General features: G+C 45.1%; 1 protein-coding gene across 4 annotated transcripts in view; it reads right to left on the reverse strand.

Annotated features, from left to right (window-relative positions):
* Window positions 1–6,204: 6,204 nt before the first annotated feature.
* Window positions 6,205–18,642, reverse strand: part of INPP5K (inositol polyphosphate-5-phosphatase K) — a 159,699-nt gene continuing 147,261 nt past the window's right edge. For all 4 annotated transcript variants that reach the window (XM_063956085.1, XM_063956083.1, XM_063956084.1 and 1 more), the window contains 3 exons: window positions 17,822–17,905; window positions 17,143–17,247; window positions 6,205–6,495 (listed from right to left, as the gene is read on the reverse strand). In XM_063956085.1, the coding sequence (XP_063812155.1) occupies window positions 6,400–6,495; window positions 17,143–17,247; window positions 17,822–17,905 (285 nt within the window). In that variant the 3' untranslated portion in view covers window positions 6,205–6,399. The remainder of the gene's footprint in view (window positions 6,496–17,142; window positions 17,248–17,821; window positions 17,906–18,642) is intronic.

Here is an 18,642-nt window from a genome sequence, read left to right on the forward strand (position 1 = left end):
TTGTGTGCAAGTAGCTCGAAATGTACCTCGCACTGGTTCAAGAAACCACGACAATTTTTGGGATTCCCATTATAGCGGGACGGAGTAGGCAACTGAAGGCGTGGAGTGACACCGGCCGATGGTTGAACATTGCTGGCAACGGCAACTGGTGCGACTGCTGGAACAGGAGCCGGAATTACTGAGGCCAGAGACGCCTGAATCTGATCCAGACGCCCGGACAACTGCTGGAGGTACTGCATCACCTGACCTTGTGCTGCTTCCTGACTTTGCACTCGAGAAGCCAGGTTCTGGATGGCACTAGAGTCCGTGTTCCGATCCCCCGAGTCCATGAGGCCTGAGTATACTATCACTGACCTGGTTTGGGAGTGTTGTGGACTCGGGGCTTCTTCCGATGACCGGGAAGAGGAACCGCCACTGGGTCGTAGTAGAGATGGCCGGATGTAGGTCTTCCTCATGCAGAACTAAGACGGCAGGCGGGAGGCCCAGAGGAATTCTTGTAGGTCTCCTGTAAGACAAGACTTGTAGAAATAATGAAGGCTGGGGTACTGAGATATTGGAGACACTGTGGTATTGAAGGCACTGAGGTACTGGGAGTACAGGGAGTGCTGGGAGACCCTTGGAGGCACGGAGGTGTTTGGAGGCACGGAGGTGCTTGGAGGCACGGAGGTGTTTGGAGACACCGAGGTGTTTGGAGGGACGAGGTGCTTGGAGGCACGAGGTGCTTGGAGACACGGAGGTAACTGGAGGCACGGAGGTGCTTTGAGGCGCGGAGGTGCTTGGAGGCACGGGGTGCTTGGAGGCACGAGGTGCTTGGAGGCACGGAGGTGCTTGGAGGCACGGAGGTAACTGGAGGCACGGAGGTAACTGGAGGCACGGAGGTAACTGGAGGCACGGAGGTGCTTGAGGCGCGGAGGTGCTTGGAGGCACGAGGTGCTTGGAGGCACGAGGTGCTTGGAGGCACGGAGGTGCTTGGAGGCACGGAGGTGCTTGGAGGCACGAGGTGCTTGGAGACACGGAGGTAACTGGAGGCACGGAGGTGCTTGTAGGCACAGGATGCTTGGAAGCACAGGTTGCTTGTAGGCACAGGATGCTTGGAAGCACAGGTTGCTTGTAGGCACAGGATGCTTGGAAGCACAGGATGCTTGCAGGGACAGGATGCTTGGAAGCACAGGATGCTTGCAGGGACGAGGGAGCTCTGGATCATAGCTTCCACAGGAGAAACGAAGATACTCAGGCATCGGATCTCTGCCTGGTATCTGATTTTAAATTCCCCGCCCTAGCCTGATTGGCGGAGCAGGCAGGTGACGTCAGACCTGCTCCGCCTCCTTGCCCTTGCTTGTGATGGCGGCGCCCTTGCTTCCGGGAAGCCGCCGGAGAGCAGCGCCGACCCGCCGCTGAAGCCGGAGACTGACAGGGGAAGAGAGGCGCCGGGCAGACCAGGCCACCCGCAGGGACAAGCGCGGTCGCCGCTGCCCGAGGTTCGTGACAATACTCTATTAGGGGCCCCAAAAAATAAGACATAAATTGATGGGGGCATCATTTTTATTATTTATTATTAAGACAATAATGTTAAAAACAACATTTTAAAATTATTAAGACAATAATATTTTATGTTATCTGATTCCACATAAAATTAATGATATAAGTATATCTATGCTGGCACTTGTAGTGACACAAATTTATAATGCAATTGGTCGGTCTATCATTAATTAATATAGCCCAAACTGACATAAAGATATTATTGTACTTATCGTTTTAAATATTATTTTTAAACATTATTGTTTCCAATAATAAAATATTTAAATAATTATGGCTCATTATAATATTGGAGCAGTCCTTATTTGAGTAATAATTAGTAACAAAGTAATACATATGTGTTATGTGGTTCTTTAGCATATTCTGTCCGGATAGATAATGCTGTTTTACTGGCGAGTGTTCTAGTCTCAGGCTATTACATCTGACAACTTGTCAAAGGCTGAAGGACAAGCTGGGACATGTAGTTCCACCACTGCTGGAGGGCACAAGGTCTCCTTCTTCCTATACATGCTTATTTTGACACCAGGAATGTCGGCACATCGATTATTAATTATAAACCATTTACAGAATATCCAACTAAGAAAAGAAAATAAGTCAACCAAAATTCTTACCATTATTAAATATAATAGTTTAGCATCATCTCACTTTTAATCTCTAAATAATAAATAAAATAAAAACACTGGAATAAGCTTATTATCTGGATATGTCCATTATCTTATGGAGCATACAGAACATTGTCTACATAATGTTATTATGTTTCATGCAAGAGTTTATGTTTTGGGAAATACACATCTTCTGTGCAAACCAATGACAGTTTTGTTTCACATCATTCCAAAGCATCACAAATTAACTTTTATACAACAATTAATTTATTGTGTTACTATTATGCGGGTGAAAAGGTCATTCATTTAAACTGTAATTTTAAATGTTTACATTTAAAAGTTCATTTTAACCAAGTGCATGTATACAATCGTATATTGAAATATCTGCATACCATAATGTGATATCTCGGGGGTGGGGACCCAAGTCTAAACACAGAAGGCATTCATGTTTCATATTTACCTTATCCAATTTTATTTTGTAATTTTATAGAATATTTTTATTAATTTTGTGCATGAAACAAACTTTGTGTACACCGAACCATCGGAAAGTGAAGGTGTCACTATCTCAGTCACACAAAAAAAAATTGGGAATATTATAGATATCAGATTTTCTGATATGGGAAAGTCAACCTGTAGTAATATTGTAAAATAAATAATATTTACAAAATAAATCAGATTGGTATTTTGTTATGCAGCCCTTCCTCTTCAGCAGATGAGCTCACTAGATTATGATGATCTGAAGTATTAATTGCTAAAATAAGGTTTAAGGGAAAACCTGGATACAAAACTGTTTTGCACAGAAAGCAATTCCAACAGTGACACACTGAGGCTATTATAGGGTACTGCATCGAAAACATCATTACAGATTTGCAATGTATGAGTGATACATAATGTTCCAATACACTCCCGGCACTCAGCCCATCATAAATCTCCCTACAAATGCTCCACATCCCTCCTTGGTCAGCAACAACCATGTACAAATACAGGAGAGATAGGTGGCACTCAGGAGACTGTTCACTGCGGGATCCCGACAGACACTCAGAAGACTGTCCGTGAGATCCGATGGTCAGAATCTAGTCAGAACCCAGAGGTAAATACTGGAGTTAGGATTAGGCTACATGGGTGGGGGTGGGTGGGTGGTAGGTGCGGGGTGTTGGTGGTTAGGAGTAGGCAGTGAGAAGTGGGAAGTTAGGGTTAGGCTGCTGGAGGACTGGGTTATGGGTGAAAATACTTACGGGATCCGTCTGGATTCTGCCTGATGGGATTTTGTACATACGTATATGAGTATAATTTTTTTACATTATTTAAAATTGTTTTTGTAATCAGGAATCATTAACTGGTCAAAAAGAAGAGCAACATAAATGAAACTTGTATGTACTGAATAATCAAACAAACATAGAAGGGTTGGGTACGGGTTACTGGCAGCCAGGATCCCGACGATCAGTATCCAGATGCCAGCCGCGGAATGTCGGTGGGGAGTGCAGGCACGGTGGCGAGACATGGTTCTATTCCCACTCTATGGGTGTCGTGGACACCCATGAGTGGGAATAGTCCCTGCTAGTCGACTGTCGGAATTAGGGGCTGGCGGGATGTAGGTGCCGGTAATGTGACTGGTGGTCTCCTGACCGCCGGTCACATAACTACATCCCACATAGAAGTTTATTCATACATAAGGTATATCATTGTTAATCTACTGAGCACACAAACATTTATAGCACACTCCACTGAATGTTAAAATGTATATTGTAAAGCTGATCTCCAATCACAGCCACCGTCTCCCTGCAGCTGCTTCTAAAAGTGAAAAGAGGTGATGTCGCCTATAGCAACCAATCAGATTCTCACTATCATTTCCTAGGATGCAATAAATAAATGATAGGGAGAATGTAATTGGTGCTATGGGCAACATCTCCTCTTTTCACTTTTAGAAGCTTTAGTAAATGTACCCCCTAGTGTAAGAACAGCCAGACACTCTTCAATCAAACTTTGCGTGTTGAGCATGTTTTACAACACTCTACCTGAGGTGCATTAAGACTTATGGCAGGCAAATAAAGTAATTAAGCAAGCGTAGTGCTCACTGCTATGATCATGAACACACACAGCACTGTTGTTGGCTATAAGGCACAAAGGCTAGCTGGAGAGTGTCTGACCATTCTGATGCTCGGGTTGGTGCCTCCTTTACATGCAACTTTTCTCCTAGTATAAGGTATACAAACAATTAAACACATGTAGTACCATTCTATCCCATTATTATTAGATCTGCCAGCAATTTCTAAAGATCTCTATAGGCTACTATGGAACTGCATTTATATTTCATCCGTATATAGATTGCCTTCCCCCAAAGAATGCTGCCTCAGTTTGCTTTACACAGGTCCAGATCTTATGAATTACATTTCCAAATATATTCAAGCCTTTCACGCTGTGGTAAACACATTTAAACATATCATGTAAACATACCTATGAACTAGCCCTACACATATTCTACACACTACCCAAAGCTTACGGGAGAAAGGCATTAATTATCTTGTGGTCAAATTCCGCTAACAATCCAGATTTCTCCAAAACACTACAAGTGGAATAAACATAATCAGCGATAAAAGCATAATCTGGCCAGAACAGGCACATTGTGGAGTTGTGATAGCCACTCACAGCAAATAACGGTGTAGCTTTTCCCATTCCCCTCCAATAGATAAATGACTAGTAAATAGACAGATGGCATTCAGTCTATACCTGATGAAAGTACATTAAAACAATGAAACATAACCATCTTTGACAGCCCTACCGCCATTTAATTTTATCTCTCTCATCTCTATTCCCCCACCTTCCCTAATACCCGATCTTTCATTTCTACCCCACTCTTATCTCTGTCCCCTTCACCCCCGTCTCCCTGTATCTCATCTCTGTCTCTCCCCGTGCCCCCTTCTCTCATCTCTATTCTCTTATTTCCTCTTCTACCTGGTCTCATTTTTGTCCTCCTCATCGTCTCATCTTGTCCCCCTCATCTCCCTCCCCACCTCTCATCTGTTCCCTTCACCCCCATCTCCCTCTCTCGTCTCTGCCCTGTCGCCAATCTCCCCCATCTCTGTCCCTATTGTCAGTCTCTCTCATCTCTGTTTATCTTAAAAAAATGTACATTTATTAGTAACAGACCTGGCAATATCCTCTATTGTATATAATCTCAAGATATCATACTAGGTACAAACAAAGGACTTTAATATCAGGCCTAACACACTTGTGCGCCTGAGCTATGGTAAAAATAAAGCTGTATTTGAGCTGGATGCATCATGCATGTAAGGTCTTTTCAAATGAGGAAATAGGTATAATGTATATAGACAAGCCGCCAGGGGACAAACACAGAGCCACTTGGCAATGCTATGCCATTTGTTGCATGCATGCATTGATCTAAATCTGGACCTGGACCAATGCTTGATGGCATGCACTGGACCACTGGGTATGGGTCGTTGGGTCGACTCAACTTGGGTCGACAGTCATTAGGTCGACCACTGAAGGTCAACATGGGCACTAGGTCGACATGTACTAGGTCGACATGTGAAAAGGTCGACATGTGAAAAGGTTGACATGAGTTTCTGAACTTTTTATAGTGTCGTTTTCTTTGTAAAGTGACGGGGAACCCCAATTAGTGCACAGGTTACCGTTCCAATCATAGTCAAGTATGGAAAAATAAAAAAAAAATTAGAAAAAAAAAAAGTAAAAAACTCATGTCGACCTTTTGACCTGTCGACCTAATGACCATGTTGACCTTCAGTGGTCGACCTAATGACTGTCCACTTAAGCTGTGTCGAACTAACGACCGTATCCCGGACCACTAAGCCAAACCCTCCCAAAAAGAAGCAGCATGTACTGGACTGAAATGAGTTGGACATAAAGCACAAAGGACATTTTCTTAAAAAAGGATAAAGAGCTAAAACCCTGATTATTATTAGACAAGTGACTGCATCTACAGTATATATTTTGTCTGTACATTAAACACAATCCACTCAGTCAAGCATTCAGAAGTGTTAAAGAGAAAATATAAAATTACAATAAAAACTTGGTCTTATAACTGAAATAATCTAAAACAAGTATCTGTAATATAGGCCATAGCTTTAACCAGTGTCATTTCCATTGATGGAGTAAACAGATATTCTAGATGAGGAGCAGCACAATTAAGTACATTCTGTTTCTGCACTGCACATTCTCCAACACAGCAGGACATGTCATAGAAAGGATGACTGACAGGTTGTCTTATCACGCCACCAGAGTTCTAGAAGCCAGCTCCCATGAACATATCAGACTTGGCAGATTCATCATTCTTTTCTTGTATGCCGTCTTTGGCTGGTAAGGTCCGGCCTGGCTGTATCTGCATAAAATATAAACACAGACAGGATGTAGGGTAGGCAGAGGGAAGCCTACTATATGTGTGCCTATCACATACCATGTAACAAGCATTCATATACAATCTGGGCTGTCTTCACAGCATTGTAGGTCCTGGGCAAATAAATGCAATAATAACGTACCCCTACTGCAGTCCCACGCCATCTCTCCATGTTTCCATATAGTGAATGGCTGTCAGCACTCTGATTGGCCATCCATCAATTAGCAAGCTGACAGCCATTCACTGCCTGGCTGTAGGCTGGAAGGCAGGTAGAGAATGCTGCCTGTAACTCTGTAACTCACTATCAGATGACCCGGGTAGCAATCTCTACATTGGGGGTTTTTTATCTGCGCACCGAGTCCTGCTTCGGACAAGCTGCCGTACTAAATAGGTGACCACCTACGTACGTAAATCTATAGACAGGTAATTGTACTGCGCTCAGTCCTATGTTCATCTGTAGATGATGAAAGTTTATATATTGATAGTGTTCTGTGTAGTTGATAAGGGTAGTAGTAATAAACGATAACTGAAAAAGAGATTTTGTGTCTGTGTGTACCGTTTGTAAGTTTAATGAACAACAGACCTGAAAGAAGAAATTAATAGGATTTTATTCTAATCATAAACTGACCTCCGTTATGGTGAACTTTGGATACCAACGTTTAATAGACCTTTTTTTGAAAATCCACACTACCCCATCATTCCGGACTGTGAGCATTTGCTCAAGCACCATTGTTTTTTTCTATTTTTTTCTATTTTTGACCTGTTTTTTATTCTTGATTTATCTTTGTTTTTTCATTTTAGAAATTTGCATTAATATTTATCATTTATTATTATTATTTTTTTTTTTTATTTTTATGTTTTCATTTTCATTTTTTTCTGGTACTAAAACGCACCATAACGGAGGTCAGTTTATGATTAGAATAAAATCCTATTAATTTCTTCTTTCAGGTCTGTTGTTCATTAAACTCACAAGGCAAACGGTACACACAGACACAAAATCTCTTTTTCAGTTATCGTTTATTACTACTACCCTTATCAACTACACAGAACACTATCAATATATAAACTTTCATCATCTACAGATGAACATAGGACTGAGCGCAGTACAATTACCTGTCTATAGCAATCTCTACATGACTCCCAAGAAGCTCCGAAGGCAAATGCCCCCCAGGCCCGCCTGCCCCTGCACAAATGCCCCAAGAATTGTGGTGACCTGGTCAGCTGCCCAGTGTGCCTGTACGTTAAGATGGCCCTATATAAATTCCTTGCATGGATAAAAAGGAATTTAATACCTCCCGGTAATTCCTATTCTCGTACTCTGTAGGGGATACTGGGATGACATTAGTACCATGGGGTACAGATCAGGTCAATTGGAGCCTGGCACTTTAAGAAAACATTAGTGTGTGCTGGCTCCTCTCCTCTATGCCTCTCCACCAGACTCAGTCTAGGAAAACTGTGCCCAAGTAGACGGACATACCATGAGAGAAGGAATATATAACAAGATGGCGGTGAGGTAACGAACCAACACACAACAATAAGAAGGATAGCATCGCTAACCAGAACAGAGGACAGCAACGCTACCACAAACAAAGGCAGCAACACTGGCCAACATGGAACAGGGACAGCAACAGCAGACCCAACCAAGAACACTTACAACCAGGTAAGCAGGAACAAAAAGCACTGAGAGGGGCACCCAGTACCCACTACGGGAAAAGGAATTACCGGTATTAAATTGTATTAAATTCCTATTTTCTTTAACATCTTAGTGGATACTGGGGATGACATTAGTACTATGGGGAAGTCCCAAAGCTCCCAGAATGGGTGGGAGAGTGCTGAGATCCCGCAAAACGACCTGACCAAACTGAAGGTCATCTCTATCCAAGGTGTCGAACCTATAGAACTTAACGAATGTGTTCGAACCAGAACAAGTAGCTGCACGGCACAACTGTAAGGCCGAGACGCGCCGGGCAGCCGCCCAGGAAGAACCCACCGATCTTGTGGAGTGGGCCTGGATAGAACTCGGCAGTGGCAACGCTGCTGAAGAATACACTTGTTGAAAGGTCAACCTGAGCCAACAAGCAATTTATTGCTTAGAAGCAGGACGACCAATTTTGGTAGAGTCATAAAGAACGAAAAGGGAGTCAGATTTCCTGTGATGAGCTGTCCTTTTGACGTAAATTTTCAAAGACCTCACAACGTCCAAGGACTTTGGAGCAAGTGATGTGTCAGCCAGCACTGGAACCACTATCGGTTGATTTACGTGAAAGGCCGAAACCACTTTCGGCAAAAACTGCGGGCGAGTCCTGAGCTCTGCCCTATCTTCGTGAAACATCAAATACGGACTCTTACAGGATAAGGCCCCCAATTCTGACACACGTCTTGCAGAGGCTAATGTTAGCAACATGACAGTCTTCCAAGTAAGATATGTCAATTCCACCCTTTGCAAGGGCTCAAACCAGTCCAACTGGAGAAAGGTCAAGACCACATTGAGATCCCACAGAGCCGTGGGAGGGACGAAGGGTGGTTGAATGTGAAGAACAACCTTCAGGAATGTCTTTACTTCCGGCATTATTGCAAGTTGCTTCTGGAAGAAGATGGAGAGGGCCGAAATCTGGACCATGATGGAGCCTAACCTTAGGCCCATATCCACGCCTGCTTGCAGGAAGAGTAGAAAACGGCCAAGTCGAAACTCCACAGGAGAATATTTTCTACCCTCACACCAATAAACATATTTCTTCCAGATACGGTGGTAATGATTTGACGTGACCACCTTACGGGCTTGGACCATAGTGGAAATAACCTTGGATGGGAGACCTTTTCTGGATAGAATCTCCCTCTCAACTTCCAAGCCGTCAAACGTAGCCGCAGTAAGGAGGTAATTCAGAGTTGATCGCAGCAGCAAATTTGTTAGCAGTTGGGCAAAACCATGGGGGTAATTCCAAGTTGATCGCAGCAGGATTTTTGATAGCAATTGGGCAAAACCATATGCACTGCAGGGGAGGCAGATATAACATGTGCAGAAAGAGTTAGATTTGGGTGGGTTATTTTATTTCTGTGCAGAGTAAATACTGGCTGCTTTATTTTTACACTGCAAATTAGATTGCAGATTGAACACACCCCACCCAAATCTAACTCTCTCTGCACGTTATATCTGCCTCCCCTGCTGTGCACATGGGCCCTCATTCCGAGTTGTTCGCTCGGTAAAAATCTTCGCATCGCAGCGATTTTCCGCTTAATGCGCATGCGCAATGTCCGCACTGCGACTGCGCCAAGTAAATTTGCTATGCACTTAGTAATTTTACTCACGGCTTTTTCATCGTTCTGGCGATTGTAATGTGATTGACAGGAAATGGGTGTTACTGGGCGGAAACAGGCCGTTTTATGGGCGTGTGGGAAAAAACGCTACCGTTTCCGGAAAAAACGCAGGAGTGGCCGGAGAAACGGAGGAGTGTCTGGGCGAACGCTGGGTGTGTTTGTGACTCAAACCAGGAACGACAAGCACTGAACTGATCGCAGATGCCGAGTAAGTCTGAAGCTACTCAGAAACTGCTACGAGGTGTGTAATCGCAATATTGCGATTACTTCGTTCGCAATTTTAAGATGCTAAGATTCACTCCCAGTAGGCGGCGGCTTAGCGTGAGCAACTCTGCTAAAATCGCCTTGCGAGCGAACAACTCGGAATGACCTCCATGGTTTTGCCCAATTGCTATCAAAAATCCTGCTGCGATCAACTTGGAATTACCCCCCATGTGCACTGCAGGTGTGGCAGATTTAACATTTGCAGAGAGTTAGATTTGGGTGGGTTATTTTGTTTCTGTGCAGTATAAATACTGGCTGCTTTATTTTTACACTGCAATTTAGATTTCAGTTTGAACACACCCCACCCAAATCTAACTCTCTCTGCACATGTTATATCTGCCCCCCCCCCTGCAGTGCACATGGTTTTGCCCAACTGCTGACAAATTTGCTGCTGCGATCAACTCTGAATTAGGCCCTAAGTCTGGATAGACGAACGGTCCTTGTTGAAGAAGGTCCTTGAGAAGCAGCAGAGGCCAGGGTACATCCAGAGACATGGTCAGGAGGTCTGCATACCAGGCCCATCGAAGCCAATCTGGGGCAATTAGAATTGCCTGAACGCCTTCCCTTTTCAGTCTTTTTAGAACTCTGGGAATGAGAGGGTTTGGAGGAAACAGGTATACAAACTGGTAAGCCTACGGCGCCGTCAGAGCATCCACTGCTGCAGCCTGCAGATCCCTCGTTCAGGAACAGTAACGACGCAGCTTCTTATTGAGACGAGAAGCCATCAGGTCTATCTGTGGACAGAACCACCGGTTAACCAGTTGTTGAAACACCTGAGGGTGAAGGCCCCATTCCCCCGGATGGAGGTCATGCCTGCTGAGGAAGTCCGCTTCCCAATTGTCCACGCCTGGAATTAATATAGCCGAGATGGCCCTTGCATTGGCCTCCGGCCAGTGGAGTATCCTTGACACCTCTCGCATTGCGGCCCTGCTTCTTGTTCCTCCCTGTCGATTTATGTACGCCACTGCCGTGGCATTGTCCGACTGTACCTGGATGGCTTGATTTCCGGAGAAGATAGGAGGCTTGCGAAGAGCACTGTAAATTGCCCTGAGTTCCAGGACATTTATCGGGAGTGCAGATTCCTGACTCGACCACTTCCCCTGGAACTGGGTCCCCTGGGTCACAGCACCCCAACCTCAGAGGCTGGCATCCATTGTCAGTACAGTCCAAGACTGTGTACTGAAACTCCGACCCTCTACAAGGTGAGAGACGTGTAGCCACCATAACAGGGAGATCCATGCTTCTGGTGACAAAGCTATACTCTGGTGCATGTGCAGGTGAGACCCTGACCACTTGTCCAGCATATCCAGCCGGAACGGACGGGCATGAAATCTGCCGTACTGGATTGCCTCGCATGAGGCTACCATCTTGCCCAGTAGGCGGATGCAAAGATGGATTGAGACCCTGCGGGATCTGAGCACCGAGTTGACCATAGCCTGGATAGTCAGGGCCTTGTCCAGTGGAAGGAATACCTACTGCGACACAGTGTCCAGTATCATTCCCAGGAACTGAATTCTTTGTGATGGTTCCAGGTGAGACTTCTGGAAATTTAGGATCCACCCGTGGTCCGTAAGCAGGCGAGTAGTACAGTCAATGCTGTGTTCTTGGAATCAGCATCAGTACTACCTGAAAATAAACTAAATAAAAGTTTTGAAGAAAACTCTCTGGAGCTCCAGAGGAATGCACCCATCTCCTTGGGCACATTTTTCTAAACTGAGTCTGGTGGAGGGGCATGGAGGGGAGGAGCCGCACACACTAATGTTTTCTTAAAGTGCCAGGCTCCAATGGACCCGATCTATACCCCATGGTACTGTCATCCAAAGTATCCACTAAGACATTAGAGAAAGTAACTACAATGTCAATCATAAGGATAAGTCAATAGGTAATATGTTCTTTAGTTATATTAACATAGAAAAATTTATAAATATGTAGATTTTTATCTTGAAAAGCACAACAGTGACAATCAACCAGGGAGCTAAGGTACACTGTATTCATTCCACTTTCCAAGTTTTAAATGAAATAATAATGTTGGCATGCTTCCAATGCTGAATCCATGCTCTTCAGTCATCAACATCAAAACAGACCAAACCATAAATTGTTGCATTAATAAGTGTTAGTTCATTTTCAGCCATATGAACTGAAAATCGTTGGAACACAATGGAGGAAAAACAATTAGCGTCTATAAGGCCAGGCAGTAGTGGACCCTAGTGCTGTTACATGTGGATAGTGTGATAAGACCAGGGGCACAAACAGGTGACCACAGCCTATCACTATGTGATATGTTCTCAATTTACAAGTATCTATATTTCATTTCTCTGTGTTGTGAAGATTATAGAGATACTCCAAGTGCCTTAGCTAGGGTGGTGAGGCAGGTGCTACCGCACAGAGCGTAGGCTGCCCTGGGGCGGAACCAGCCACCACCACCACAATCTCTATTTGCCGGGTGCCTTGCGCCCGACTTCTTCCATGGAGTCCTGAGCTCCACCCCCAGCAGATCACTGGGCAATGGCAGCAGCAGGGTAGTGGGGCAGAGGCGGAGGGTGAAGCAATGGCTAACTGGTGAGATACATGGACTGGAGGAGTACGAGTGGGATAAGAGGAGGAAGAAACTAGCGGCTTCAGCAGCACAGCAGGTCACTGGCAACTGCAGTATCTCGTAATCTTCAGTATGGCATAATGTGTACAATATAAGGGCACTACTAATGTGTGGCATTATGTGTATATGGGGAACTACTTCTACGTGGCATTACGTGTATAAGGGGCATTATTACTGTGTGGTATAACATGAATAAGAGGTACTACTGTGTTATATAACATGAATAAGGGGCACTACTGTGTGATGTAATGTGAATAATGTTGCACTACTGTGTAGTGTCATTTCAATTTGGGGTACTATTGTGTAGTCACGTCCCTTCCTCATGAGACCACGCCCATTTTGAGTTATGTGCCTTTGGCGCACGCTGTCCTGTCTCTGTATGGGGTGGGGGGGGGGGAGGGGAGAGTGTCAAAACTCTTTCTGGCACAGGGCACTAAAATGTCTAGTTACGGTTCTGGATAGTCCCATCATCCAACTGCATGGGGGATGCTGTGAATCCTGGAGGGACTTTAAGTACTAGTACTGAGCACTAGGCTGGGGCTATTACTGAAATTCTATGGCACCAGAGAGGAAGTGATGCGGGGCTGAGGGTTAATACCAGTATTGGGTAAGCAGGAACACTGTACCCCAATCCCACAGTGCACCAGGTGGGGTCAGAATGAATAGCTCCTTCTCACATTACCTGATATGTTGGGACAGGGTCGGACTGGCCCACAGGAGTACCGGGGAAACCACCGGTAGGCCCCACTGCCTGAAGGCCCACTCCTTCCTCTAGGGATCAGGTTCCAGACTGTGCACTTGTGTTATACATGGTAGATATGTTGCATTACACTGCACTAAACTATTGTGTATTTCAAGCCTCTGTGGAGGCTGGCCACACACCCCTGTGGAGGCTGGCCACACCCCTAAGTATGGGCACCTATAACTGCATTCCCCCGGTGGGCCCTTCGTGCCCCAGTCTGACACTGTGTTGAGATAAAACTGTTTATTACCTCTTGACCCCATATATATATTCCTCTCCAGGTGGAGTCGGAGCTCTCAAGACCTGTCTGGGGAATTCTGTATAATTTTTCTACCATGCTCTACAGCAGTGGTTCCCAAACTGTGGGGCAGATGTATTAAGCCTGGAGAAGTGATAAAGCAGTGATAAGTGCAAGGTGATAACGCACCAGCCAATCAGATCCAATATGTAAATTTACAGTTAGGAGCTGACTGGCTGGTGCATTAACTGTAAATTTACATATTGGATCTGATTGGCTGGTGCCTGCTTTATCACTTTTCCAGGCATAATACATCTGCCCCTGGGTGCCTCAGGACACTTGCAGGGGTGCCTTGGATTGGTGATCCAGGACCAATTTAAATTATTTATGGTCAATGTAACAGGCAAAACAAGTGCTGGTGGCTGCCAATCATAAAATATGTGGACAAACAGAACCAATTCCTGTCCCACACCACACAATTGAACCTAAGGATGACATATAAACACAATTTACTTCATTTAATATTTATTCTAAATCTGTCAATAAAAAACTTTTGGCCTAGGGGTGCCGTGAAAAAAATTCTGATACTCTAGGGTGCCGTGATTCAAAAAAGTTTAGGAACCACTGCTCTACAATTTAACCAGCTCAACAGTATATAGAGACTACTAAAAAGTACAATATGAGGCAAAAGTTCATAGTAACACTGATCATGTACACTGCAGGGTTTTATCTCCGCACAGGTCATCATAACCTCTTCTGCAATGACCAGTATGGTGACACAGATTTCTCACTGCCCCTTTGTGTAAGGAACTTAAGTCTGCGTGGTCTCCTGCATTTATGTAATAACTAGGTGATTCATCGCGCCCTACGGGCGCTCTTCACACCATCGTAAGGGGCTACACCCCCTTAAACCTTGCACGACCCTGTGGCGTGCAATATTTGTATTATATGGAGTATTACCTCCAATCATAATTGTGTGAGTGGTTAAATATTGCATGTACAAAATGCGTGCGATGGTTAAGGGGTCATAGCCCCTTGCAACGGTGTGAACAGTGCACGCAGGGCCTGATGAATCACCTAGTAGGTGCTGTGGTAGGGGGAGTGGCGGGTGCGGGGAAGACGCGGATGGGGTCTGGGGGTGCTGCGGGTGTGGGAGGAGCAGTTGCAGGGGTGCTGCGGGTGGGGGGGGAGCGGGGGTGCTGCAGGTGGGGGAGGGGGTCCGGAGCCACCACGGGTGGTGGAGGGGTGTGTGTGGGGGTGCCGCGGATGGGGCCCGAAGGTACTGCGAGTGGGGGAGGGGCGTGTAATGGTTCCCCTGCTTCTCCTCCTGGAAGCAGCTAAGCTGCTGTCCTCCCTTTGGCAGTGGCTTTCCCGGACACTCGCACAGCAGCCAGTCACTATTGTTAGCACCGGTGTCCCAATGCACCGCATTACAGGGAAGAAGATGCACTCAATAAACTACAGCTCCTAGCAGCCCTTAATACCAGAATCCTTCGGCGCTAAGGGCTGCTGGGAGGTGTAGTTTATTTAGTGCGTCTACTTCCCTGTAATGCGGCGCGTTGGGACACCGGCACTAACAATAGTGACTGGCTGGCAGAACTGACTGACTCGCTGAATCAATGTAAAAGGTGAGAGTGCTGTGCAGTGTCAGTGACAATGCACACCCACTGCACTGCACAGCACTGTCACCTTTTACATTGATTCAGCATCCAGACATTACCCTCCGCGGTATCACCCACTCTATCCGTTACATTAGCCATCTCAGGGCTTGCAGGCCGGCAGCCCAGGTGCTGTGTTACAGAGTCAGGGCCTCTGGGGATATGGGTGTGGCTGTGGTGGGGAGGCACTTCTGTAGCATCACACGCAGAGGAGGCTCTGGTTGCGGCGCAGGGAGGGCTAGGAAAGCCTTCCGCTGCGCCGCTTTCATACACATCTATGCCAGTGGCCGCAGCAGCTTTTATTCCACCTGCGCCGTGGCTGGGGAGTGGGGATTGTTGATGCTGGAGGGGGCAGACGGACTGGCAGCAGGACATAGGACGTTGCAGTAAAAGTATTCCCCCCCCCCCTATCTACAGCGCAGAGGCTTGCTGCAGATGCAGTGGCATGCCCTCCAACTGTACCTTTTTGGCAGGTACAGTACCTTTTTTTTCATGGTCTGTACCGATTTTTGGATCTCCAAATTTCCATTGAAAGTATAGGAAAAGGGGCATGGCCACGCCACTTAACCCGTGGCCACGCCCCCTTTTCGAATTTGTACCGATTTTTTAGTGTACATTTTTGGAGGGTATGTTGTTGCAGATGCAGTGGGCCTGTTTTGGGGTGTGGACCTGGAGCTGCAGCTCCATCAGCCCCATTGTTAATCCTGCTCTGGGAACACACAGCAGCCAAAGGGCAGAGCCTTCCATTGGATGTAACCTGTGTGGGAGGGCGTTTCTCGCCCAATCAGCTGTGGACTGGGTGTGATAGACCTGCCGCTAACCCAATGAGAGCTCCTAGCCACGCCCAGCGTTATGCACACAGTTACTCTGGGCTATTATATAGGAGATTTACACCAAGAGGCAATACGTATATTCTAGGTAATGTTTATTATAGATACTGCATGGGTAATTGTGTAGGAGAAGTAGTGCTAGCCATTCCAATTAATTAGATGTTTGCTTCCATATTGTGGACTGTACTAGGAACAAATTATTTAGAACTAACTTTGGTAAATACAGTATGTAATGCCTTACTTTCTACACCGCCATCCACAGAAGGGGACAGAGTCATTATGTCGACATTAGCAATGTCAACATTCATAAGGTCAACAGCTGACATTGTTAAAATGCCGACAAGCAACAAAACATTCTCAGAATGTCACATTACGGTTAGGTTGCGGACAGGAGGGCTAGGGTAGGCTACATAGGGAAGTTAGGGTTAGTCTACGTGGGGATGACACGTATAGGCACTAGAGGGAGTGTTAGGGATAAAGGGACTGTACTTACCAGAATGCCGCTCCATTAGATGATTCCACAGGAAGTGACAGTCACATGACTGCTGGGACCCGGAAGATGCCGCTGGAGCCATTGCAGCCATTGGGATCAGGCAAGTCACCACTAGCTCACCAGGGACGATATGTCCCCATATTGACATTTCTACATGATGAATGTCGACCTGGTCAATGTTGACATTATGGGGTATATTTACTAAAGTGTGGGTTTATAGAAGTGGGGATGTTGCCCATAGCAACCAATAAGATTCTATTTATCATGTATCTAGCACCTTCTAGCAGATAATAGCTAGAATCACATCGCCCAATCTATAAGCCCGCACTTTAGTAAATCTACCCCTCTGACTGACAACATATCATACACACCCCACAGAAAACTTTTCATAAATCTCATCTACTGTAAAATAATATTAACATCACCAAGATTCTTTTGTATGGACACACAATAAACTTGTTACAGACCCTGTACTGTGCAAAGTGACGCAATGTACCTGGAAGGGATCACTGATGCCAGCCAAGAACTGCAAATTGTGGCAAAAATAGCACAACAGAAATTCACCTCCGTCAAGTGGAATCTCATCTGCGCTAATGTAAACCTGCAAGACAATTTGTGGTCAGTGAAAATAACAACAATTTGTTTGTAAGTACAATACATGAGAAGGACTTGTGTTATTTCAACGCATCAATTCATGAATTATAGCATTCAAGTCAGTATGTTATTAGGTATATTTTTGATCTATTAATCCCTTTTTTAACACTTTTTTTTAAATTTCTTAGGAAAACAAAGTCATTGGGTTCTCACATTTTGTACATAAGATCCTGTGATGTGCAGTCAGTGATTTCACTGAGACAATGGAAGGAAGCTCTTGATGCTCTAGGGAGAGACTCATTTCATATCTCCGACTCCTGTCAGCACTGCTAGATTCAGTGTCACTTGACCTCTGTGTGTGGACACTATACCTGCGTCATACTGTTCATGAAGTACATATACCTAGTAACCCATACTTAGCGTATCAAAATCTATTTGAGGTAACTTTGTAAGATACAAAAACTGAATCATAGTAACTACGGTATAAAATTGCCCCCTGACGAAGGTGTGCAAATATAGTTATATAAAATATGCAAGTCACAGAGAAACAAGTCAGACACTAATATATTGCATCTCTTTACCTGGTTACAGTCTTTACTGAAGGAAATCTCATCATCTTTTACCCAGGCATAGGTAACATAATCGTTTGCATGTCTGAAGCCAACCTAAAAAAATTAACATATATGAAAAACTCCTGTGGCGTAATGAGAGAGGGCGTGCCATGTATATTCCTTTTTTTATATGTGAAATATATGTAGGTATGGTAGGCTTACCGTCGATAACTCTAGTTCTCCTAAGTCCACAGTATCCACAGGATAAACATTGGGATATAAGGTAGCATCAGTGTAATGGCACCAATCGATCAAAGCTTTCGGCCTACCAGAATGCAACGGTCCAGTCTCCTATATCCCCCGCCTCCTAGCTCAGGCAATTCAGTTATTTTCCAAAGCTCAAGGCAGGAGCATCATAGAGAGCCCTAATCAGGCAAGAAAAACACACATGCACACCCTTCCGTACAAGAAGGAAGAGGTTAGTAGTTGAAAGGATCCTCAAATCAGGTGCGTCAGGGTAGGATCCCTGTGGATACTGTGGACTTAGGAGAAATATAGTTATCGACGGTAAGTCTACCATAACTACATATTTCTCCTGCAGGGTCCGCAAGGCAATCCCTGTCTTTCTCCGGCCACTGCCGGTCTTTGTTTGTTCCGCAGGTTATCCACAGGATAAACATTGGGATGTCACAAAGCAAATTTAGTGGTGGGGATGCTCCTGATGGGACAGGAGAATCCTTTGCCCAAATTCAGCATCCTGAGAGGCAAAGGTATCAAAGGTCTAATGAATGTGTTAATGGAAACCCATGTGGCTGCCTTACATATCTTTCATCTGAGGCACCACGTTGTGC

Source organism: Pseudophryne corroboree, chromosome 2, assembly GCF_028390025.1.
Source record: "Pseudophryne corroboree isolate aPseCor3 chromosome 2, aPseCor3.hap2, whole genome shotgun sequence".
Classification (NCBI taxonomy): domain Eukaryota; kingdom Metazoa; phylum Chordata; class Amphibia; order Anura; family Myobatrachidae; genus Pseudophryne; species Pseudophryne corroboree.